General features: G+C 44.9%; 2 protein-coding genes across 8 annotated transcripts in view; one reads left to right on the forward strand and one right to left on the reverse strand.

Annotated features, from left to right (window-relative positions):
* The window catches only part of DNAH9 (dynein axonemal heavy chain 9), a 371,124-nt gene extending 366,949 nt beyond the window's left edge, over positions 1-4,175 (forward strand). For both annotated transcript variants that reach the window (XM_070061394.2, XM_070061399.2), the window contains one exon: positions 2,070-4,175. In XM_070061394.2, the coding sequence (XP_069917495.2) occupies positions 2,070-2,297 (228 nt within the window). In that variant the 3' untranslated portion in view covers positions 2,298-4,175. The remainder of the gene's footprint in view (positions 1-2,069) is intronic.
* Positions 4,176-4,513: 338 nt separating this feature from the next.
* ZNF18 (zinc finger protein 18) overlaps positions 4,514-25,279 on the reverse strand; it is a 39,999-nt gene continuing 19,233 nt past the window's right edge. For 4 of the 6 annotated variants that reach the window (XM_089317690.1, XM_051824478.3, XM_008270714.5 and 1 more), the window contains 6 exons: positions 22,040-22,501; positions 20,647-20,836; positions 20,227-20,318; positions 12,778-12,862; positions 11,985-12,095; positions 4,514-5,742 (listed from right to left, as the gene is read on the reverse strand). In XM_089317690.1, coding sequence (XP_089173816.1) covers positions 4,961-5,742; positions 11,985-12,095; positions 12,778-12,862; positions 20,227-20,318; positions 20,647-20,836; positions 22,040-22,426 — 1,647 coding nt within the window. In that variant the 5' untranslated portion in view covers positions 22,427-22,501 and the 3' untranslated portion in view covers positions 4,514-4,960. Of the gene's footprint in view, positions 5,743-11,984; positions 12,096-12,777; positions 12,863-20,226; positions 20,319-20,646; positions 20,885-22,039; positions 22,502-25,279 lie in introns of all 6 variants that reach the window. The other 2 variants (XM_070061402.2, XM_089317691.1) reach the window with 2 other exon arrangements.

Here is a 25,279-nt window from a genome sequence, read left to right on the forward strand (position 1 = left end):
AAAATTGCCATTGGAGAAAAAAAAAAATGAGAGAGAAATCGTAGACAAAGAAGGCCATGCTGGGGCAGTCACTGTGCTACAGCAGGTTAAGCACTCTTCAGAGGCCTACATATCAGAGTGCCTGTTAGAGGCCCAGCCACTGCGCTTCTGATGCAGCTCCCTGCTAATGCTCCTGGGAAGCAGTGGACGGTGGCCCAAGTACTCGATTTCCTGCCACCCACATTGGAGACCTGGATGGAGTTCCTGGCTCCTGGCTTCAGCCTTGTCCAGCCCTACCTGTTGCAGTCTTCTAGGGAGTGAAAAAACAGATGGAAGATCTGTCTCTCTGTATAATTCTCACATTTCCAATAAGTACATAATTTCTTTCTTCTTTAAAAGACATGATTAAAAAGATCCATCAAGAGCATATAATAGGTATAAACATAGATGCAACCAAGAAAAAAGCTGTGAAACTACATGAAATAAAAACCAACAGGATTGAAGGAAGAAACAACACAACCAGAATAACTGGCTACAAATACCTCACTGCTAAAATTGAGTGACAGTTACAAAGTTTCTTTTTGGAGGGATGAAAATGTTCTGGAATCAAGACGGTGGTTACAGGGTCAGCTCTGTGGCACAGCAGGTAAAGCCACCGCCTGCAGTGCCGGCATCCCATAGGGGTGCTGGTTTGAGTCTTGGCTGCTCTACTTCCAATCCAGCTCTCTGCTGTGGCCTGGGAAAGCAGTAGAAGATGGCCCAAGTGCATGGGCCCCTGCACCCACGTGGGAGACCCAGAAGAAGCTCCTGGCTCCTGGCATCACATTTGGGGAGTGAACCAGTGGATGGAGGATCTCTCTCTCTCTCTCTGCCTCTGCCTTTCAAACAAATAAATTTTTTAAAAATCTAAAATAAAAAGACAGTGGTTATGATTGCCAGACTTTATAATATACTTCAAGCCACTGAATTACACATTTTAAAAATGGTTGGATTTATGGTATTTGTGGGGAAAAGGGCTCTAACTCTCCCATTCCCTGCCATCAACACTTCTTTAGTGGGGAGGATTCCCACGGTTTATCTTAGTTCTGTTACTCACTATGCCTCATATCAGCCTCCAAAAGAACTAACAAGGGAAATCCTTCTCTATAAATAAAAAAAAATCATGAAAATAAAGCAAGCTGCCCATAGCATAAGGGACTCAGAGTCACATTATGCTCAGGCAAGAAATCTATGACTCACTATGGACCAGTATTTCCCAAAAAACACGTTCCATAAAACAATGATGTCGCAGGAAATCAACAGGCTGCAAAGAAAGCGGGCCTGACAGTCAAAGTTTGGGAAACAACAGGTTAGAAAAGTTAAGCTGTTTTCTTAAAGAGAACTTCTCATCGTCAGTGTGTCTTCAGTGTGCTAGTGTACATTGCAAAGCTTCAAGTCCAGGGTTAGTAAGCACTCATGTCTCAAACTTGTTTTGTTCATCAGAACCTCTCAGGAGTAGCAGGATGACCCCCATAGACAGCTCTGCTCAGACATCTCAGAAAACCACAGGGACGCCCATGTAGCATGTTAAAGACCGGCCTGTTCCCAATACGAGAGTAAAGACGGAACGTAGCTCTCTCTTCACAAAGTCCAGATTCTCTAGAGGGTGAATGAGGTTCCTTATGGAAAGAGGCAGAAACAGTACATGACCAAAGCCTTCAAATCCGTAGCATTTGCTGGCAGAAAACATGTCTTACCCATTGACAGACGCCGTACCTCCTAACATGAGATCAGCCGAATAGTTACAATCTGCTTATGAATGAATGGACAACAAAACTAGGAGACAAACAAGTTCCAAAGGGATTGACCTGTGAGAAATAGCTTTGGGAACGCTACGTCGAGAAGTGATTTAGGCTGAACATAACAGAAATGTGTTCTCCAAGCGTCAGATGCATGTCATTGTGGGTGCTTGAGAAAACCTGGAAGGGGAGGACAGAAAGGCAGCCAGGTCACCCTGGTATCTCAGCCCTTGGATATTCCCACAGGAGAGGGGGTGCTGGCTGGGGTCTGGGTCTGATCTAAGATGCCTCTTCTCCCTTTCTTGTCTTCAGGCTGGGATCATCACGGAGGCAAAGCTGAAAGACCTAACGCCCCCCATGCCTGTGATGTTCATCAAAGCCATTCCTGCAGATAAGCAGGAATCCCGCAGCATCTACCCCTGCCCTGTATACAAGACGAGTCAGCGGGGACCCACCTACGTGTGGACATTCAACCTGAAGACAAAGGAAAATCCATCCAAGTGGGTTCTGGCTGGTGTGGCCTTGCTTCTCCAGATTTAGCTTTCTGCAGACTGGAAGCCCCCAGAGACAGGTGGGTGAGGCCTGACGACAGACTGGCAGAAACTAGTAAGAAAAACAAGAAGTCATGAGCACTCACACTTCTGTAGAATTTCTGTAGGGAACTTGAAGAGGAAAACTGAGACCGACCTTGAGTGTGGACCCACAAATTAGGGGAGGAGAGTTTTGTAGTCCTGAACGTTTCCTAATAAAGTGATTTATCCTTCAGTTGTGTCTGGCTCAGGCCTTGAGAGTTGCAGAGATACAAATGAACATGGAAAGGCCAAGAGAAGCAAGCCACAGACACATGAGCCCAGACCTCGTGACACAGCACAGCCTCAGGGCTCTGGCTCCCAGCTGCCCCTGTTCAGTCCTCGGGCCAGAGACGCTGGGAGCATCCATGAATCAGAATCTTCCCCTTAACAAACTGGGCAATTGGTATGCACATGAGAGTTTGAGAGAAACAACCATGGTCCAGGGGTACCCCAGACTTTTCCGTCAACAACCAGACAGTAGTTATTTTAGACTTCGTAGGCAATGCTGCTGACTCTGTTTCAATGACTCATCTCTGGCCTGTGGCCCCAAAAGCAACTGCAGATAATACATCAACGAATGGGTGTGGCTGCATTGCGATAAAGACACAAAAACAAGCAATTGGCCTTGTGGAGGGTAAGGGAAGCATACATGTGCTATCTATCCTTCATTGATTCATGAATCTACTCAATACATTTTGACACCTCCTATCTGCTGAGAATATAACTGAACAAGCAAGGCAGGTTGTGTGCCTGCATCCCCGTCATCCTTCAGATCATCTAGGAGGGTCTCAGAAGACACCCTTCTCCTAAAGCTTTGTAACCGAGAGGCTTTTCAGGTTTTCTTCTGTGGAACAAATTGTCACCGGAAGCCCAAAGAGTCCCACAGTGTGGGTGAGTTTAAGGAGCTCTGGGAGGTGCCCTGCTTGGAAAAAGTCTGGGAGGGCCCAGTCTTCCTTCTGGGATCATTATTCCGTTATATCGTTGCAGAAATTGATTAGTACTGTTATTATTAACCACTGTGTAGCAGAGTGGTTCTTAAACCCACTGCAGGGCTTGTTAAAACAAAATTGCTGGGCCCCACCCTACAGCATTTCTGATTCAGTAACTTTAACTGCCGCTGCTGATCTGGAAGCCACACTTTGAGAACCCAATATAAAACACCAGTTCTACAGAACCCAGCACCAATTCCTCCACAGTTTTCCTGCTTTCTTCTCTATGGTTCCTACATCCCTTTAAGTGGAGCCTTATTTCCCATCTCCATGCTTTAAAGGAATTAACAAATTTCTCCTGGTATTCAGGAATTCCGACTTGGGTTTTGTACCTCCTCTCCCCTCAGCAGATGTACTTCCCACTCTTTGCCAACGTCTTACACTTCCCTGCCTGTTGGTTACTCTGCCTTCAGAGAACCAGGCTCTGCGCTGTCCATTGGCACCATCCTGCCCGACCCTCACCCAGAACAGTACACTAAGACCCAGCAAGACCAACATGGCAGAAGGTAGAAGTTCCAAATACACAAGAGCGGGACACTTGAGGCAGTAGTTTTTGAAGACAAAGACAAATGGACAGAATAGACACACATATTAGTAAACTTCTGGACAGCATTAAAAACTACATCAATAGTACTTACTTCTTCCTCGAACACCTAAAAAATGAGATAAGGATCATTTTGGCAAAAATGACACCCAAATGGTATGCCAGGAAACAGAGGTACAGCCTGAGGTATGCAATCAAGGGAGAACTAAGCTCAAAGAGGCTATCAAACTTAACCTGAGATAAAAGTGTGCCCAGCACTGGCATTGGGTTGGCACTTCTTTATTACTGTCCTGATGCATAACTTTTTTTTTTTTTAAAAGATTTACTTATTTCAAAGGAAAAATAAAAAACAGAGAGATGGAGAGAGGGAAACAGGAGACAGAAAAAGACAGAAGACATAGATCTTCCATGCCATGGTTCACTACCCAAATGGCCTCAGTGGCCCAGGCTAAAGCCAGGAGCCTAGAACTCCATCCAGGTCTCCCATGTGGAAGGCAGTGGCCCAGATAATTGAACCATATTCCAGTGCTTCCCCAGGTGCATCAGCAGGCAGCTGGATGGCAAGTGGAGTACCTGGGACTTGAACTAGAGTCCTCTAGGAAAAAAGTGTGCTTTGAATGAATCAACATACATGAACATTCCAGACACAACTAAGATAGGGAATGACTCCAGTCAGTTTATTTCAAACAAGGGACACTTGGAAGTTAATTTTCACCCGTATGACGAAGAACACACATGAGCTCACTGACCCCCTGTGCTTCCCATTCTGTAACAGGAGACCTGCTCTAGAGCCCCAGTTCTAGGGTGGATCGCAGGCTCTTCCCATAAGCACTGACTGTAGCTACTCTAAACTGTTCCCAGATAGCACTTCTAAAACTCATCTCCAATTAAGACGTATTTCCCAAGAGGAAGAGATCAGATGAAACATGAAGACTATTCTTCATCCCGATCCAGAAGCATCATGAAATCCAATCCAGAGGCCAGAACCGTATCTGGGCTCCCTCTCCTCCAACGCAGGAGGAGAGAACAGGAGAACCACCCTCTCCAAGATGCGGTTCTTCCCGACGGAACAGACCCAGAAATGGCGTGGAGAGTCAGCTACTGCAAGGGCTTCTTTCCTAAGTGGGACCTTTGATGTTTGTCCAGGCTTGAGCTCCAGCTGAAACTTTTCCCGCAGTGGGAACATTTATAAGGTTTCTCCCCTGTGTGAACCCTCTGATGCCTATTAAAGTTTGATCTCTGAATAAAACTTTTCTCGCAGATGGGACATTTATAGGGTTTCTCTCCCGTGTGGATTTTCTCATGGTGGCGCAGCCCTGAGAAGTCACTGAAGCCCTTCCCGCAGTAATCGCATTTACAGGGCTTCTCCCCCGTGTGGGTCCTCTGATGTTTCACAAAGTCGGAACTCCGCAGAAAGGCCTTTTTGCAGATGGGGCACTGAAAGTATGTCTCTCCGGTGTGAGTCCTTTGGTGAAACACCAGCTGAGAATTCCTGTAGAAGGTTTTCCCACACTCCCTGCAGGTGGGGAGTTTCTGGGCCATGGGAGCTCTTGGCTGTGCCTTCGGAAAGGCCTCTCTCTTCTCCTCAAGCCACATGGCGGACAGTTCTGGAGGAGGATGAGGCAAGTGCTGGCCTAGTTGTTTCCCAGAATTCCTTTCCTGAGAAGAGAGCTGTCCTCCCGCCCCCTCAGCCTGCAGGCTTTCCAGGGCCTCAGGGAGAGTCTCTCTCTGTCCGAAACGTCCCGGCTCCTCGTCGCCGAACACGCCTCTCAGAGAAGCCTGAGGAGCAGCCTCTCCTGAGGCTTGGCAGGAGCCTGCCAGAGGCTCCTGGTCCCTGTGGTTTTCCAAGTTCAGGTTCTCTTTGTCATTCTCTTGTCTACCTGTTGAAAGAAGAAAGAAGATTTGAAACAGCTCAATGAATGTTTTGCCTTGTTTTCAAACTCATGTCAAAGAAAGGGTCATCAAAGGACATGTACTCTTCTAACCAAGAGGGCATCAGCAAGTGAAGACCTTCGTTCGGCCTGCACCACCAGGACTCACTACACTCGTGGCCTGGGAAAGCAGTGGGAGACGGCCCACGTCCTTGGGCCCCTGCACCCGTGTGGGAGACCCAGGGGAGGCTCCTGGCTCTGATTAGCCCAGCTCTGGCCTTTGTGGCCATTTGGGGAGTGAACCTGCAGATGGAAGACTGCTCTCTCTCTCTCTCTCTCTCTCTCTCTGCCTCTCTGTAACTCTGCCTCTCAAATAAATAACTAAATCTTAAAAAAAAAAAAAAAGTGAATTGTTTGCCTATGCTTGCATCCAACACTTACATGTGTTTTTATTAGCCCACTTAAGCAGTTAAAACTTCATTTTTCTCATCGTAACTTAGATTTTTGGTTATAACTAGTTAATGATGTACATAATAAACATTTTTTATTTTGGTGGTTTGGTGGTAAGATTTATTTTTAACTTTTATGGATTACTTTATTCCTGTAACTCTAAAACTATTTTCCTTCTTCCATGTATTAATATCTTTCCAATTATCTGCCAGAGATTTAGGTATCTGCTAGAAAACTACACCTGAAGTTCTTAATTCAAAGCCTTGGAGCATAGCCCACTGCATTAGCAACAGCACTGCCTCTTGTCTTTAAAGCCTTTACAAATATAGTTTTAAAAAGTTAAGCAGTGGGACCAGCGCTGCGGCACAGCAGGTTAAAACCCTAGGCTACAGTGTTGCTATCCCATATGGGCACCAGTTCATGTCCTGGCTGCTCTACTTCTGATCCAGCTCTGTGTTAATGCCCCTGGGAAAGCAGTAGATGACAGCCCAAGTCCTTGGGCTCCTGCACACTTACGGGAAACCAGAAAGAAGCCCCTGGCTCCTGGCTTTGGATTGGCCCAGCACCAGCCATTGTGGCCATTCGGGGAGTGAACCAACAGAAGGAAGACCTTTCTCTCTGTCTCTACCTCTCCATAACTCTTTCAAAAAAAATAAAATAAATCTTAAAAAAAAAAGGGGGGGGGGTTAAGTAATGGGCCGGCAGCTGTGGCGCAGTGGGCTAAGCTTTCATCTGCAGCACCAGCATCCCATATGGGCAACAGTTCGTGTCCTAGCTGTTCCTCTTCCAATCCATTTCTCTGCTTATGGCCTGCCAAGGCAGTGGAAGATGGCCCAAGTCCTTGGGCCCCTGCACCAGCATGGGAGACCCAGAAGAAGCTGCTGGTGGCTGCTGGCTGGCTGCTGGCTGCAGATCGGCTCAGCTCTGGCTGTTGTGGCCATTTGGGGAGTGGATGGAAGACCTTTCTCTCTGTCTCTCCCTCTCTCTCTGAAACTCTGCCTTTCAAATAAATAAAATCTTTTTTTTAAAAAAAGAATTAAGTAATGACCCATCACAGAGATGTCATCATAAATACGATTTATTTAAGAATTTTCACGAGCCGGTGCTGTGGTGTAGCAAGTAAAGCCATTGCCTGTAGTGCTGGCATCCCATATGGGCACCAGTTGGAGACCTGGCTACTCTACTTCTGATTCAGCTCTCTGCTGTGGCCTGGGAAAGCAGTAGAAGATGGCCCAAGTCCTTGGGCCCCTGCACCCACATGGGAGACCTGGAAGAAGCTCCTGCCTCCTGGATTCAGATTGGCACAGCTCCAGCCATTGCAGCCAACCTGGGGAATGGACCAGTGGATGGAAGACATCTCTCTCTCTCTGCCTCTCTGTAACTCTGCATTTCAAATAAATAAATAAATAAATAAATAAATCTTCAAAAAAAGAGAATTTTCCTACTAGTTCTCTCTCTATATATATCCCTTTTTCTAACTCTAATTTTCTTTTTTTTTAAATTTTTTAAAATTATTTGACAGGTAGAGTTACAGTGAGAGAGAGACAGAGAGAAAGGTCTTCCTTCCATTGGTTCACTCCCCAAATGGCCGCTACGGCCAGTGCTGCACTGACCTGAAGCCAGGAGCCAGGTGCTTCTTTCTGGTTTCCCCATGCGGGTGCAGGGGCCCAAGCACTAGGGCCATGCTCCACTGCCTTCCCGGGCCACAGCACAGAGCTGGACTGGAAGAGAAGCAACCGGGATTAGAACCAGGTGCCCATATGGGATGCCGGCGCTGCAGGCAGAGGATTAACCCAGTGTGCCACGGTGCCGGCCCCTAACTCTAACTTTCATACAAATGAAATAAATCTCTAAAATAAAAAAGTTAATAATTTTCTTAGTAAGTTCTTGTCTACTTTTTAAAAGATTTATTGAGCTGTGCCGATCCGAAGCCAGGAACTAAGAGCTTCTTCTGGTCTCCCACGCAGGTGCAGGGGTCCAAGGACTTGGGTCATCTTCTATTGCTTTCCCAGGGCACGGCAGAGAGCTGGATTGGAAGTGGAGCAGCCAGGACTTGAACTGTTGCCCATATGGGATACCGGCACTGCAGGTGGTGGCTTTAACTGCTACACCACAGCCCAGCCCCCACATTTCTTAGTTTTAAATTTTATTTACTTGGGGGTCAGCAGTGTGGCGCAGTAGGTTAATCCTCCACCTGCGGTGCCAGCATCCCATATGGGCGCCGGCCCCTCTTGCAATCCAGCTCTCTGCTGTGGCCTGGGAAAGCTGCTGAAGATGGCCCAAGTGCTTGGGCCCCTGCACCCGCATGGGAGACCAGGAAGAAGCTCCTGGCTCCTGGCTTCTGATTGGCGTAGCTCTGTCTGTTGTGGCCATCTGGGGAGTGAACCAACGGAAGAAAGACCTTTCTCTCTGTTTCTCCCTCTCATTGTCTAACTCTACCTCTCAAATAAATAAATAAAATCTTTAAAAATTTTTTTATTTATTTTATTTGAAAGGCAAAGACAAAGGCAGTCACACATACTCACACAGAGATCTCCCATCTGCTGGTTCACTCCCCAGATACCCACAACATCTAAGGCTGGGCCAGGCTGAAGCCAGGAGCTGGGAACTCAATCTGGGTCTCCCACATGAGTGGAAGGGACCCAAATACTTAAGTCATCACCTGCTGCCTCCCAGGGTGCATATGAGCAGGGAGCTGGAATCGGGAGTAGGGCCAGGACTTAAACCTAGGCACGCCGATACAGGATATTCTAAGCAGTGTCCTAAACCACTTGGCCAGAGGCCTGGCTCCAGCATTTCTGATCAATACCTTAATGGAGCTCCTTGAAGGTGGAATTACCATGGCAGTGGGCATGCATAGCATATTAAGGCTCTTGACATCTACTTGTAACCTGATATCCAGAATGACTCTTGGTGGGAAAAACTGGGCAGAAGGGGAGGCAAAATTCAATATTTACTTAAGTATTGAATATTTTAAAAATATGTGCTATTTACATTAATGAAAAATGGTTTTTCATTATTTTAAACTTTAACTCCTTAGTTATGAGAAGATGAACTTTTTTTCACATTTAGGAGGTATTTTTCACATTCCAAGACTGCCATCACTATTTTATTGGGAAAGTAATTTTTCTGACCAACTTGCTTTAATTACTTCTATATTAAAAATAATTCATATGTCATCTTCATGAAAAATTGTCAATTTGGTTACATAATTTTGTTTGGGGTTATCTTACATAGGAAAGTTTTTATGTCTTTTTTAAAATTCATTCATCTGTTAATTTCCTTTTTAATGATTCTTTTTTAAAAAAAAAAGATTTTATTTATTTGAAAGACACAGTTACAGAGAGAGAGAGAGAGAGAGAGAGAGAGAGAGAGAGAGGTCTTCCACCTGCTGGTTCACTCCCTGGATGGCCACAATGGCCGGAGCTGTGCTGATCTGAAGCCAGGCGCTTCTTCCGGGTCTCCCACATGTGGGTACAGGGGCCATCTTCTACTGCTATCCCAGACCATAGCAGAGAGCTTGGCTCATGCATGAGGTTGCCTGGTTGCTGGAGTACCTGCTTTTTCTTTTCCATTTCTTTGCCACCTCCACTGTCCTTCAAATAACACTCTCCAGCTTTTCTGCAGCTCCTGTGGTGAGCCGAGGCACGTGGACAGAGCAGGCCACCCGAAATCAGTTAGGACAGTTCTTCCCCTCTGTCAGAGCCCTGGCTCCACCCAGGCACAGGAACCCCAGCCAAACCCACAAATTTTGAGAAACAGCCTCATCCATCCACTCGAAAGACAGACTGAGAAAGTGCAGCAAAAGCAAGACTTCATCAACAACCTTGCAAGACCGAGTGCCTAGTGAACTAGCATACCTTTCTTAATGATTCTTCCATTGCTTCAATACTTCCAAATTCTGCAGTATCTAGACATCATTACAACATACACTCTCTTTGTTTTCAAGTTTATTTTATTTTCACAGTAAATTCTTCTTCAACCTATTCCCAGTTACTCTGGTATATAACAGACATAAAATCTAAACCATTTCCACTTCCCAAAGAGACTTTTCCCTGACCCCGTGCTTTGATATTGCTGCCTTTTCCATCGTGTTCAATTCCTATATGGACCAGCATCTCTACCTAGGCTCCCTTTTCTGTTCCCCTGATCTGTGCATCAGTTTTTATATCAATACCACACTACTTTAGTGATCTGCCTTTTAGAACATAACAAATTCCTAATATTTACAGATCTAACACTCATAAAACATTCTCCTTTCAAAACTTTCTTTTTACTCTTCTTGCCTATTGTATTATTCCAGATAACTTACCAAGAATCATTTTTCTAAATAATGTTTTTAATTCCTTGGGATTTTGATTAGAAGCATCAGCGTGTGACTTTGTGACTTACTCCTGCAGGCCTACGTTAAACACCAGCTGTTCTCCCATGTGGTCAAACCAAACAGCAGAAACTCATACACTCTCTCCTGTGACTTCTTTCCTTGCTGTCAGTCCACATCTGGAAGACTAATTATCGTACCTTTCAGAACTGCCTTTTGCGACTTCTGCAGGCTCCCCTCCTGCCAGTGTTCCCTTCCTACCCTTCCTGCACACTGCTACCGTATTCATCTTCCCAAATCTCCTTCCACATGCCCCTTTCTCGAAGAACCCGCAGTTGGATTTTTTGCCTAACAAGGCCGGCAAGCTTTGTAGACTTGGACAGTATGGTTCAAGGTGGGATCTAATGGGGCCATGCCAAGCAGGTGAGATGAAAGAACAGGGAAAAGCAAACAAAAACCAGAATGAGTAGGAATACAGAGTGAGCTATATATCTCTAATAAAATCCTACTGCATGGGACATATGGGAAAGCTGTACATTCTGCTCAATCTTGCTATGAACTTAAAACTGCTCTAAAAATTACATCTATCCAAAAAAATCTTACTACTTGGTCATAAATTGCAGTTTGAAAAATACTGCTCCAAAGCCATCCTTCTGAAATAGTCTAACAATAAATATATTATTTACAGTTAAAATCATACATCTCAGTTGCTGCATGTTCTCTGCGTGGTCTATCAACAAAGGAAAAATAGTTAACTACATCCCACTGGGAAGAAAGAATGGTTTATCACACAACTGCCATTCCTCCAAAGTTCTGGGATTCATTGCATCCATAAGGGGGGCGGGGCATGTGCACACGTATGCTAAATCTTACACACTATAATCATTTACAAAGCATGTAGAAAGCAATGAGTGATTGCCATTTTACAATACAACAAGTTCGTATTTTTCCCTCTCCAGTCTTAAAATATATGATTTTTATGATGTATATGTTATGCTGCTTTTTAGTAAGAGTTAGGTGCATAAAGATGAACTAAAACATGTCTCTTCTGTTTGTTTTACTGTGTTTTGCTGAGGATATGTTAGTAACTGTTCACTATTACCATAGTTAGGGAAGTTTAGTTACTGAGAACTGTCCTTCTAGGAATGGTAAAAGTGGCTGCCATATACTCTTTTTTAAATGAAATTCTGCCTACATCTGTATTTTCTCAATCTGCACAAATCCTAATTCTCTCAGAGAAGGAACACTATCTTGACAGATACAACTAGAAAGGAAATCCGATGTGTGGTCCTCATGGTTAAGTACACGTGGCAACAGCCCTATAGCCAGAGACAAGGAGACCCAACCTCAGTATTCAAACTGGACCAATGAGACTGTGGCTAGTTACAACAAATGTAGTGGAAACCAAAGTCCTAACACCTCCCCCAGCACCACCCACTTAAGGACAGCAGCTCAGCAATGGCCTGGACCAGGGACTCACCCACGCAGGCAGGTCTCGGGATCTTCTCACTCACATGAAGGTGCAGCCCCGCTAGCTCTTCCCCGTACTCTGCTGAATTAGTCAGGTCAGGTTTCGAACTGGAAGTGCCTGCTGCGGGAAGAAGTAAGTATGCAGACCTGGATGAATGGGCAAGACTGGGAGCTCAAGTTACGTCTTTCGAAGGAGCACACTAAGCATGAAACACGTATGAAGGCTCCACATGGTGGTGGCGCAAGGGGCTTATAAGACACAGTACTCACAAGATGACTCACATGTGATGAAGCCCAAAAATGAGAGACTGGATAGGTCCTCAGAGGACCTGCAGACTATCTGGAAAGCTGGTGCAAGGAACATGATAGAAACCCTACAATGGTTGTTTTAGGCAGTGTGATTTAATAGAAAAGAACATGGACTCAGAGTCAAGCCACAACTGACTTCCATCTTGATTCGGCATTTACGGGCTATGTAACAGTGAGCAAGTACTTGGATCTGACATTCACTTCACCATCTTTAAAACAACAACGCCGTAACACCATCACCCATTTCACAGAGGAAGGGGATCACCATACGCATCACACCCATCATGGTTCCTGGCACACAACATACTTCCAGTACAAGGAAGTTCTTACTGTAACTCTTCTATCTCCAAATTGCCCCAGCTCCCAAAACATCCCTAGTGCCTTCTTCTCCCCAGAGGACTGGAAGTTGAGCAAATCCCTCGAGAGTGCACAGAAAATGCCCAACAGTTCTCCAGTCTTTCCATCTCTTTCTACCAGGCCAACCGTGCCCTCACCTCCTGAGACCATCTTCCCATAGGTCTCCAGCATGAGATCCCAGTATTGCTCCTTCTGAGTGGAATCCAGATGTCTCCACTGCTCCTGTAAAAAATATAATACTATGACTCCAGTGAAGGCTTGGGAAACTGCCTTCTCAGCCTACAGCAAAGATCACAAGACAGTCATGTGCCACAAGAATTTGGTCATCAGAAGACTTAGGAAATCATAAAAGAGTGATTCAAGAGACAAGAAGGCCAAAGGCAAAAAGACAGTCTTCATGTCAATTTTCCTTGCCCTGGTTAGAAAATATTTTTGCTTTAAGTTCTGTTTTTTTTTATTTTTTTTCAACTTACATATATTTAAGAGAAGAGAACATACACAAAGCAGGAGCCTTTTCTATACTGCCCCCCCCCCACACCTCCCCTAACTCTACCACACACTTGGAAATTCAAGGAAGAAAAGAAAGAATTTAAAAAGGAATATGTTGGAGGCCAGCACTGTGGTGTAGCGTGTTAACACCCTGGCTGGAAGCACCAGCATCCCACATGGGCATCAGTTCAAGTCCTGGCTGCTCCACTTCCAGTCCAGCTCTCTGCTATGGCCTGGGAAAGCAGTGGAAGATGGCCCAAGTGCTTGGACCCCTGCACCTGCGTGGGAGACCCGGAAGAAGCTCCTGGCTTCGGATCGGCGCAGCTCCAGCCGTTGCAGCCAATTGGAGAATGAACAAGCAGATGGAAGACTGACCTCTCTCTCTTTCTGCCTCTCCTCTCTCTGTGAAACTCTTTCAAATAAATAATCTTTTTTTAAAAAAAAAAAAAAAGGAATATGTTGGAAACACAGTACAAATCAGTGAAAATGTTGAGAAGATCAACAATGAAGTTAACTGCACTGTAAACCTCACCCTCAAAGTAAGACTGCTGGATTCACATACAGATGTTGCAGGCACACACACTTGCAGTTTCCTGACAGCTCTGCACGTAGTTCTCAGAATCAGTTCTCTCACTGGTTGGTAGGAAATTGAGAGGTTCTGCACAGCAAGGTGCCCCTCCATTATCCCCAAAAAGAGTGCTGCTTTTCTTCTGGAATTATGGACCAGAAACTCAAAATTGGGAATGCCATCATCCAGCTAGGATGCTATGGTTTGAATGTGGTTTGCCCCCACCAAAGCTGAACTGAGCCTTGGTCCCCAGTGTAACAGAGTTGAGAGACGGCGGGACCTTTTGCAGGCAGTGAGGGCTGGGAGCTCCACTGTCATGCAGGGATTAATGTGCTACAACAGTGCGTTCCTTACGTCACAAGCCGCTCATGGCCCTCACAAGAAGCCAAGTTGCTGCTGACACCCGCTCTTGGACCTGCGAGCTGAAACAAAACTTCCTTTATAGATGACACAGCCTCAGGTATTCTGTTATCCCAACTGAAGATACACTGACACAAAGGGTCTACTTTTGTGGATTCAGCTCTCAATCGTGCCACCATGAAGATGACCCCTCCATTAGAAACTCAGATTACACAGCGCTGTGTAATCTGCCCATTCTTTGGAGTCAGATATACTGCATCTTAAAGCTTAGCCTTGCCACTATCTAGCTGTATGACTGATAGTACTGAACTAAAAAAAACTGCTGGGGATTTGAGAGAAATAATGCAAGGTTTACCTGTCATCATAGCACGCTGTTCTTTTCATTCATAGCATTCATTGCAGGTTATTAAACATGTGGGTGTTAATGTACAAAAACCTGCACATCTCCCACACATACACACAAATATCTGATTAAGTGTTGCCTGTACTAGCACATAAACACCATGATAAAAGGACTTTGTCATACTCTCCACTTAGTTTCCTAGTTATCAGGACAGTTGTCCATGACAGAGGAAGCATTTAGTATATGTTGTCAGAGTGAAATAAAGCCCCTGGCACATAAGTCCTGAGTAGATGACATAAATTATAGCTGTCATGTGCAGTCTCCAAGACTCATTCCAGGGGTTTCCAGAGTGAATGAACAGATTTCTTCAGGAACCCCAAAGTTGATAGCCATGCACTGTTATGAACAGCCGGGCTTCAGGGAGCATCAATAAGCACGGGAATTATGAAGTCCCTTCCCATTACGCACAGTATACCACTCAGGGAAGGCATTCTAAGTCCTAAGTCAAGTCTGCTCCATAGAGCATCAGAGAGAAGCGGAATTGGCTCCAGGAGAAAGGACATACAAAGAACTTTAATTAGCAGGCATGAAGCAAGGAAAAAAGAAAGGAGTGGTCGAATTTTTAGGGTGGAAAAGACACGAAGTCAAAGGTGAACTCAATATACTTAGCTGTATATTCAATGATTAAATATACATTTTAGTAAGGATTTTCATTTAAAAATGCTGAAGTATGGGTTGCTAGCAGCTTATTTTGCTAATCCTCTGTGAATGAGGTTAGCTTGACAACCTCCTGGAGGCAATCAGCCCGAGCAAACACTGCTAAATATGGGCGCCCTTGGTCTTCACAGGCAGAACAGAGAAGACGGACAGCAGGGAAAGGAAACAACCGCCAAACTCAGTAGTATCCAACTGTCTGCTGGTTTTGCTGGATACAGGACCTATTCTGTGGGCACCAGAACAACAGCTACCATGAAGAATACAAGGCAAAAATGAATCCAGCCACCAAAGTCTCCAAGAGTCACAATCAGCTCATTCAAAACCAGAAAAGCTGCTTTAGGAGTCTCTGAACAGGGTACCTCCAGCTTAAAGCCACAAATTTACTCAAGGAACTGCCAAGAACTGGAGCAGTTCGAATAAAAACCCCTATTTAAGAGGCAAGACATCAATGACAGCCAGCTTGCCTTTTTTTTTTTTCCTATTTATAAGAGGCAAAAAAAACCCCTCGCTTCCTATTCTAGAAAGGCAGAGTGTGGGGTGTGATGGGAAAATAACTATTTCATGTGGAAACAGCACCATCTTCTGGATTTATGAGGCAGTACCACAACTGATTTTCAGTTATTAGTACTGCGTTCCTTTCCTTTAAGTTAGGGAACACAGGAACGTGAGGCTAGGTGAGAATACCAAACTTGGTCACGGTTTCTGATGATGAAGTATGGCTGTGTGGTGATGATGGTATCATTTCATTATACTAGCATTATTCATGAGTCTCTTAAGAAAGAGATTTGTAGAGCCAGTTTTGTGGAATAGCAGATAAAGCCACCCCCAGTGATACCAGACCTCTTATGGGCACTGGTTCGTGTCCCGGTTGCTCCACCTCTGATCCAGCTCCTTGCTAATGGCTTGGGGAAAGCAGCAGCAGATGGCCCAAGCGTTTAGGCCCTTGCCAGGCACATGGGAGACCCCACATGAAGCTCTTGGCTCCTGGCTTCAGCCTGGCACAGTACTGGCTGTTGTGGCCATCTGGGGAGTGAACTAGCAGATGAAAGTTCTCTCTCGTTCTCTCTCTCTCTCTCCCCTTGCTTCTCTGTAATTCAAAATAAATAAATAAATTAATTAATTTTTTTTGGAGAGAGAGAGATTAGAGGGAGTTATTAAAATTCCCTTTATTTTCAAAGGAGTCCATTGAATATGAAGGTATTCCTGATGCAAATAACTGCTGTTAGTTTGAGGGAGAAATAATGAGATTGGGTGGGATTAACTTTTATGTGTTTGAGCTGAGTGGTTGTTAATTAGTTATCAGCTAAATGTGGGAAATTACACAAAAACACACAGACACACACACTATACCTGTAAAATCATCAATGACAAATGGTGCTGTTGAACATTTTTAATCTTTTGATGTTATTTAGAACAGGTAATGGTTGATATCTGCCCACTGTACTGGGCTAAATATATTAAGAAATTATATACTTTACAAACTATAGAAGCAACAATAATCCTCCAGAATACCCAACTCTTTTTCTCTACACAATCAACAACTCTCTGGTTGCCTTCAAGGCAGGAAGAAGGGTGCCCCTCATCCATTGTAAAGGTATATCCTCCACCCTACCCCTGCCATACTGCCATCCCCCTTCTTCCAGGGTAAACTGGGATGCTGACATACCAGTTTCTAAATCTCTAGCCTGGAAAACTGAAGCTCTGATGGTAAACATGGCCTGAGCATGGCATTTACCACCACCGACTGCCTTCTCCATTTTTACCATCACTCAACAGTAGCTTACCAGGCAAGTCCCAAGAAAAGTTCCCTCAAGTTTAAATGATATTTCAATTGAGTGTATACAGTCAATAACTATATCATCAGTATAACTGATCTCAAAGATTTCTATCTACAGCCAAAATGGAGTAACAGAAAGTGAGTTTGTCTTCCTGCCGAAAACAACTTAAAAAGAGAACAAAATATATGAAACAACTGTTTTCAGACATTGAACACTATGCAGAACAGAGATCTCTAAAAGTGGGATAACAAATGAAGTGAGTTCTACAGTTGGACAGGCAGTCAATGTGGATCCAGGCACAGCATAGGAAGGGGCAGCCCAGGTAGGGCCAGGTGGCCTGAGTTGAACAGGAACTCAGAGACTGTGGAAGCCAAGACGGTTAGAGTTAGCAGCACGGAGAACGAGAGAGAAGGGAGCTGCACAAAGAAGAGTTCTGGAGACTGTAAAGGTCTGCCTCTCAGATCCAGGAAGGAACCACCCTGAAGAGTTAGGGAACAATACCCTGAGTTCACACAGAGCTGAAAAGTGTTCAGATTTCCACCAGGCAGACTGTACATCAACCTGGTACACCACGGGGCTCCAGGCAGAACACTCAGAGGGCTACTGCATCAGTGGTGGGGAAAATGAGCCCTAGACTAATGGCGTCTGGTGCTATACAGTCGTCCTCCCTTATCTGCAGCTTCACGTTACCTACAGTCAGCTGTGGTCTGAAAATACTAAAATCCAGAGAAAGATAACTCATGAGTTTTAAACTGCACACAATTCTGAGTAACATAATGAAAACTTGAGCCCTTACAACTGGGAAGTGAATCCTCCTTTGTCCAGCGTATCCCATTAGTCATTTAGTAACTGGGTATTCAGAGCCACTGGGCTGGTAGTGCAGTGCTTGTGTTCAGGTGCTTTCCTGTACTTAATAATGGCCCCAATGTGCAACAGTAGTAAGAGAAGCCACAAAAGTGCTTCCTTGAAGTAAAAACCAGAAAGTTCTCAATTTAGTAAGAGGAGAAAAAAGACTGTAAGTACAAATCTATCTGTAAAATTGTGAAGGAACAGTTTTCCTGTCGCACCTCACTGGTAAGGTATGGTCATAGTGTGTGATAAGCACTTAGTCATTTCAGGTCATCTCATCACGTAAGTTGCACCATCTCACAGCATCACAAGGAGGGTAAGCACGACACTGAGAGGTATTCTGAGATGACAGAAACCACATCTAACTTTTATTATATAATACATCATTAGAATTTTTCTATTTTATGAGTTACCACTGACCTCTTGCTGCACTTCATTTATAAATTAAATTCTCAGCATCAGTATCTATGTATAAACTGCAAAAAAAAAAAAAAAAAACACACACACACACACACATAGAATTTAGTACCCTCTATGGTTTCTAGAATTCACTAGGGGACCAAAAATGGATTCCCTATAGATAAAGGGGATTACTGTGAAAGAAATTGTGTCCAAATAGCAACCACCTTCCACAACAAGGCTCAAGAACATTCACAGGGACCAGTGTTGTAGCATAATGGATTAATGCAACCTGAAATGCCAACATCCCATATGGGCATCGTCAGTTCAAGCCCCAGCTGCTCCACTTCTGATCCAGCTGCCTGCTAATTTTCCTGGGAAAGCAGCAAAAGATGACCCAAGTCCTTGGGCCCCTGCACTCATATGGGAGACCCGGATGAAGCTCCTGGCTCCTGGTTTCTGCCTGGCCCCGTCCAAGTCATTGTGGCCATTTGGAGAGTGAACTAGCAGATGGACGATCTCTCTGTAACTGCCTTTCAAATAAATAAAATAAATCTTAAGAAAAAAAACATTTATAGAAATTCAAAATTATCCTTCCCCCATCAAGGTAAAATTCACCATGGGTGACAGCCAATCAAAGATCACCAGGCATACATAGAAGCAGGAAAATGCATGTCATTATGAAGACATCATTCAAACAAAAGTGACCCAGAACTGATGGAGGTGATAATCACAGATGAGGGTATTAATACATACAGTACAACTGTATTCTGGAGAAAAGAGTGAAAACACTGAATACAATAATCAAAGATAAAATGAATTCCACCTTCTAGAGATGTAGGGTAAGTGCCTGGCCTAATGTGTAAGACATGGGTTTAGACGCCTGTGTCCCATAGAGGAGCAACTGGGTTTGAATCCTGGCTCAAGCTCCCAATTCCAGCTTCCTGCTAATGTGCACCCTGGGAGGCAACAGGTGACTGCTCAGTAGCTGGGTTCCTGCCATTCATGTGAGAGACTTGGATTGAATTCCTGGCTCCTGGTTTTGACCTGGCCCAGCCTTGACCATGGTAGACATTTGGGGAGGAACCAGACAGAGATGGTCATTGTATCTCTCCCCCCACAATAATTTTTAAATTATTATATACAGAAGAACAAAAATAAAATTACATTTGGCATATCATTTAATATAAAGTACTAGAAAACACAGATAATATTTGATGACCCAAAGGAGATCAGTAGCTGCCTCCAGATGGTAGAGATGAGGGGACTGATGAGGGACAGGGGAAGGGATTACAAAAGTGGTAAAACAGAAACTTTTGAGTGTAATGGACATATTTATTAACCTGATTATGGCTACAAAATCATCAGGTGTAGTGTGTCAAAACTTATCAAACTGTACATTTTAAATATGTGCAATTGTTTGTCCTTTATACTTCCACAAAGTTGGGGGGCAAGAAAAGATTCACGTGTCCCACATTAGTTATAACCTGTCACACTCAAACTGACACCTTTGTGGGTGGCCTAGAAAAGGAAATGAAATCATCTTTTCTTCACATACTTCAAAGATAAGAAAAGGAGACAACCATATTTGCATGAGGAGAAAATGTGCCTCTTTTTTTTCTTTTCTTTCTTTCTTTATTTTCTTGACAGGCAGAGTGGACAGTGAGAGAGAGAGACAGAGAGAAAGGTCTTCCTTTGCCGTTGGGTCACCATCCAATGGCCGCCGCGGCCGGCGCACCGCGCTGATCTGATGGCAGGAGCCAGGTGTTTCTCCTGGTCTCCCATGGGGTGCAGGGCCCAAGCACTTGGGCCATCCTCCACTGCACTCCTGGGCCACAGCAGAGAGCTGGCCTGGAAGAGGGGCAACCGGGACAGAATCTGGCGCCCCGAAGATGTGCCTCTTTACAGCAAAACTTGTGCTTTTTTTGGAAACATCTGACTGGACAGAAATGGTGACACTCATTCTACACGGCCCTCCTCGCTACTCCACTTTTGAGAGTCTGTCCCCTTTAAGTCCTCCTGACTACTAACAGGCACTTGAAGCCTGGGTCAGGGGTAAGAGAGGCAGGAGAACGAAGCTCACCTGAGGTGCTGTTGGGAGAAGTGAGGCTCCGAAATCCTGGTCTCTGATGAGCCTTTCCTCAGGGAGAGCAGGAAGGTGGGAAGCAGCCAGAGCTATAGGGAGAAAAGGAAGTTTTCAGAATCTAGATGTCTCCCCTAATCACCCCCTAAAGGCACACCTAACAATCTGTCTGAATCCCTGGGATGCCCGTTCTCCCATCCAAATTCCAGGACTTGTGTTTACCCCCTAACAAAGTCCAACTCCCTCCAACCTTCCAGTCTAAAATAAAGCCTTTCAAATCAGAATGGTTCATGTAGGTCTGTCCTATTTTTAAACTTTCCCATGGTACCCCAATCTGAACTTATACTTGGGCCTTCTAACTACAACCCTGAAATTTCTCCAAGACAGAAGCACGTGCCACCATGAACAACTGCCCCTCACCTAATGCTGGCTCCGCGTCAGCTTCCTCCTTCACGACGTGGCCCAGCAGCTCCCCAGGCCCTGAGGGTGATGTCTGCAGGCCCAACTCCTGACGCCCCACTTCGAGATGGGGCTCCACTTCCCCTGCTTGGCAGCTTGGAGATTCCATCTTCTCTGATAAGATTTCCTGCCCCAGAACTTGAATGCTGATCTAGGGACCACATAACACTAATTACCGAAGGGTCCAGAGTCAGAATTTCTGAAAGATACAAATTCAACCTTCGACAACAGATCCTAGGACAGGTTTTAGGAACAATGGAGCAGAGAAAAAGAACACCAGTTTTTATTTCTAGTCCAGCAGGAATCAGTGAAAGAAATATCCAAAAGACACCCAAACCTGGGGCCTGAACCAGACCCGGGGGATCTTCAAAATGTATCTCTGATGCTGTGTTTCTACTGGACAGGCCCCATCAATGAAAATGAGGCACCTTTTGAAGAACTTCTTAAGCATTCTACTCTAAGGATGGAATGGGATTGGAGATTGTGTCCTCAACCCCCAATGACTAAAAAGTGCAGAGAATCAGAGAAAGTCTTAGAATCATAGAAGAGACAAGAACAAGCAGAGGTGGTACATACAAGCTTGGATTTTGTTCCCTATTCCTGGCACAGAGCACCTAAAACCCTTGTAATCTCCTGAGTGATAGGAGTAAAAGAAGGGTTTTTGTAATTCATATTGAGGCCTTTTCGATCACACCTGAGTTTTTGCTATGCGGTAACTCTTGGAGGGTCTCTAGATAACTTCAGGAGGGGATTAGTTGCTAGAGGAACCAACCATGCCGTCTCCCAAATTCAGGGGAGGCTGGAGGGACTGCAGATCTTTAACCACCAATAGCAAATGATTTGATCAACTGTGGAAATAGTGAGGCCTCCATAAAAATCTCTAAATAGGCTCCAGGGAGTTTCCAGATTGGTGAACTCAAAAAGTACGAATAAAGTACCATGCATAAGAGTAGCATATCTTCCATTTGGTTGCTAGTGGGTTGTAGCCTTTAAAACAAATGAAAAACAGTAAGTAAAATGCTTTCCTGAATTCAAATTATCTAACATGAAGAGGGAACTGTGGGAACCCCCAAGTTTATGGATGGTTTTTCAGAAGTATAAGTGGTCCCTGAGACTTGCAACTGACATCTGAAGTTTGGGGCATTCCTGTGAACCTGTGGGATTTATGCTAACTCCAAATACTGTCATAATCAAAGACAACTTATTTGTAGGACACAGAAAAAAACTGGTTGTTGGTGTAGAAAAGCCCATTCATTTGGTGCCATAAGTGGTATCAGGAAAGAAGCCAACACATATGATGGGATCCCAGAGGAGCCCTGTGCTTCCCTCCCAGGTCATCAGGCCCCTTGCTTACCCACTGCCAAAGTCTCTGGGGGTCACCCTTCAAGCTCTCCACAAGCGTCACCGCCTCCTCTCCGCTGCCTGGACATTGCTTCCGCACCCACATCTGGATCTCCCCAGGCAGGATGGTCAGAAACTGCTCCAACATGAGGATCTCTAGGATCTGCTCCTTGGTGTGAACCTCCGGCTGCAGCCATTGGAAACAGAGCTTCCGAAGCTGTCTCAGGGTCTCGTGGGGCCCAGACATCACCTGGTAACGAAACTGCCTGAAGAGCTGGCGTGCGGCCTCAGGGCTGGAGAGATCAGCTTCAGGGGCAGCATCTGGTCCAGCGAATGGGGAGTTCTCAGCCTTTGTCAAGGATGGCAGCAGGCCCAGGGCCTGCCCCAGGTCAATGGGCATCGTCTGGCTTTGCAGGTCCTGTGAGGTAAAGAGCTTCCAAGGTGGAACTGTGAGAACCAGGTCTTCACAGGGATGCTAAAGAACGAATAAGATTGAGTGCTAAATAGACAGGGACATATTTTCAGAAAGAAAAAAATGTAGGTGTCTTATCTGAGAGGCCTTGAAGGCAACTATGTTTCTTATGAAACTACTCAATAAATACATTATTCTGCTTGGAAAGTTTTCAAATTTGAGGAGCCCTGAAGGTGATATGTTCCTTTGGAAACTACTAGATGTATACATTATTCTATTTTGAAACTTTGCAAACCTGAAGCCACAAAGCAAAGTACTGATACTGTATTGAAACAGCCACCATGACCCTATCTATTTTATAACCTTCTCTCTGCAAATATCCAGACCACTCAGAAGAACAAAATACACCCTATGAAAGCATTTTCACTAGTCGGTTTCCAGAAAAAGGTTTCTTCTCAAAACTGGAGATTAAGAAATAAAGCTGGACAGACATTCACGAGCTAAGAATAAAGACTAATGTTGAAATGAACAGAGGCTTCCATATTAAATATGAGGTTACAGAGAATAAATTTCTTCCAAGGGGTACAAAAAAATTTGCATGTGCCCTGTTTTGATGCCATGCTAAAAACAGTTCTATTTGGAAATTTATAAAAAATGAATCACATCTGAGACTTTCAACCTTGAGCCTGAAGATAGGTTAGAACAAATATTAACTACCTAAAAATACTACTATGGCCTTAAACCAAGTGATAGTAATTTTAAGTGAATTTTAGAAATTTAAAAGACATCAAACAATAGAGCAAAAACAAATATTAGATGACAAAGTTATATGAAGGTACTTTAAAGGATCATGCAATACGTAATTCTAGTTAACTGATATTAGGTTACTGGGGATAATTCTTAAAAGTGACGAAGGAGCTGGAAGTCATCATTTCTCCTGAACACTCATGGCAATCAGTTTGGGTGTGTGCTTAATCATCACAGACCAGAACAATCTTCTAGCTTTTAATAACTGGCTCTTTTCTTGAGGTATAAGCATTGTCCTCATCCCTACAACTTCACTCAAATAATTCCACCTACATCCAAAAAAAGGTCCCCCCCCCCGCATGGTCCAAAAGAAGTGAGCTAAAAGCGGCTGATGTGATACCACATTTCTTATGTGCACCTCACTAAATTTATAATTATTTTTTTTAAAAAAACCCTACATACCTCATTCAAATATTCACGTGGCACTTGGTATGCCAGAGTGACATACTTTAAGTCCTCAATAAATACGCATTTGAGGAATTTGATTCTGGCTACACCAGAGTAACCAGTAATATAGATTAGACCACCTGCTAGAAACAACTACAACACCAGAGAAGGAAAGCACTTTGTGGGCAAACATTTCCAAGAGCCAGACAACAGGAAAGGCACACTGTAGTTCCTGGGAGCAGAGAAATGTGCGGTCAGCCTCACGTGACCATGGCTGTCTGCTAGGTGACAATTTCCCAACCACAGGGCAAGAGGTGGAGCTCACGCAGGGCCCGAGAGAGTCTCCCTAAGCACAGACGGGAATCTGGAGCTGTTGAAGTGGCTGTAAACATGAAGAAGAGAGCCTGGGGGCGCTGTGGGGATGGGGACAGAAATCTGCATGGGCTTTCCTCCCAGACTCTGTGTCAAGGAGTTGGACTTGCATACAAGCAAGATACAAGCGCAAGGTTTAATGAAGAGCATCTGCTACAGGGTTGAGAACAAAACAGATATGGAAGGCCAACCAGTATGAGAGATGCTGGAGTTGTTAACCATCCAGACTGGACAGATCTCTTCAACGCCCAAAGCACCCTGAGATACCAAAGAGGCTCTACTTTAGCAGTAAATACCACACCCTAGAGCACAGGCTCTTCTGACCCATTCCCACCCCCAACACTTACAAAACCCTAAAACCAAGCCTCCAACGATCCGCAGGCTAGACCCGGACTGTTGGTCTAATTTTATCAACTAAGAAGGAACTGCGAAACATCTTTTACTTTCTTTTTTTTTTTTTTAAGATTTATTTTATGGCTGGCGCCACGGCTCACTTGGCTAATCCTCCACCTGCGGCGCCGGCACACCAGGTTCTAGTCCCGGTTGGGGCACTGGATTCTGTCCCGGTTGCCCCTCTTCCAGGCCAGCTCTCTGCTATGGCCCGGGAGTGCAGTGGAGGATGGCCCAGGTCCTTGGGCCCTGCACCCACATGAGAGACCAGGAGGAAGCACCTGGCTCCTGGCTTTGGATCAGCACAGCATGCCGGCCACAATGCCGGCCATAGCAGCCACTTGGGGGGTGAACCAACGGAAAAAGGAAGACCTTTCTCTCTCTCACTGTCTAACTCTGCCTGTCAAAAAAAAAATTTTTTTTTTTAATTTATTTGAAAGAGTTAGAGAGAGAGGTAGAGACAAAGAGAGGTCTTCCATCTGCTGGCTCACTTCCCAGATGGCCACAATGGCTGGAGCTGCAGCCAGGAGCTGAAGCCAGGAGCCAGGAGCTTCCTCCAGGTCTCCCACGTGGGTGCAGGGGCCCAAGATCTTGGGCCATCTTCCACTGCTTTCCCAGGCCATAGTGGAGAGCTGGATCGGAAGAGGAGCAGCTGGGACTAGAACCAGTGCCCATAAGGGATGCTGGTGCTTCATACCAGGGCTTTAACCCACTGCGCCACAGTGCCGGCCCCAACATCTTTTACTTTCTAAAGACCTGCTTTACCAAAGCATACAACTGAGCTTACACAAGTTAAAAGCAATTGTTCTGGGGGCTGGTGCTGTGGCTTAGTGAGTAAAGCTGCCACCTGCAGTTCTGGCATCCCATATGGGCACTGGTTTGAGA

This window comes from Oryctolagus cuniculus, chromosome 17, assembly GCF_051225735.1.
Source record: "Oryctolagus cuniculus isolate XC-2025 breed Fujian yellow rabbit chromosome 17, ASM5122573v1, whole genome shotgun sequence".
In the NCBI taxonomy this organism is placed as follows: domain Eukaryota; kingdom Metazoa; phylum Chordata; class Mammalia; order Lagomorpha; family Leporidae; genus Oryctolagus; species Oryctolagus cuniculus.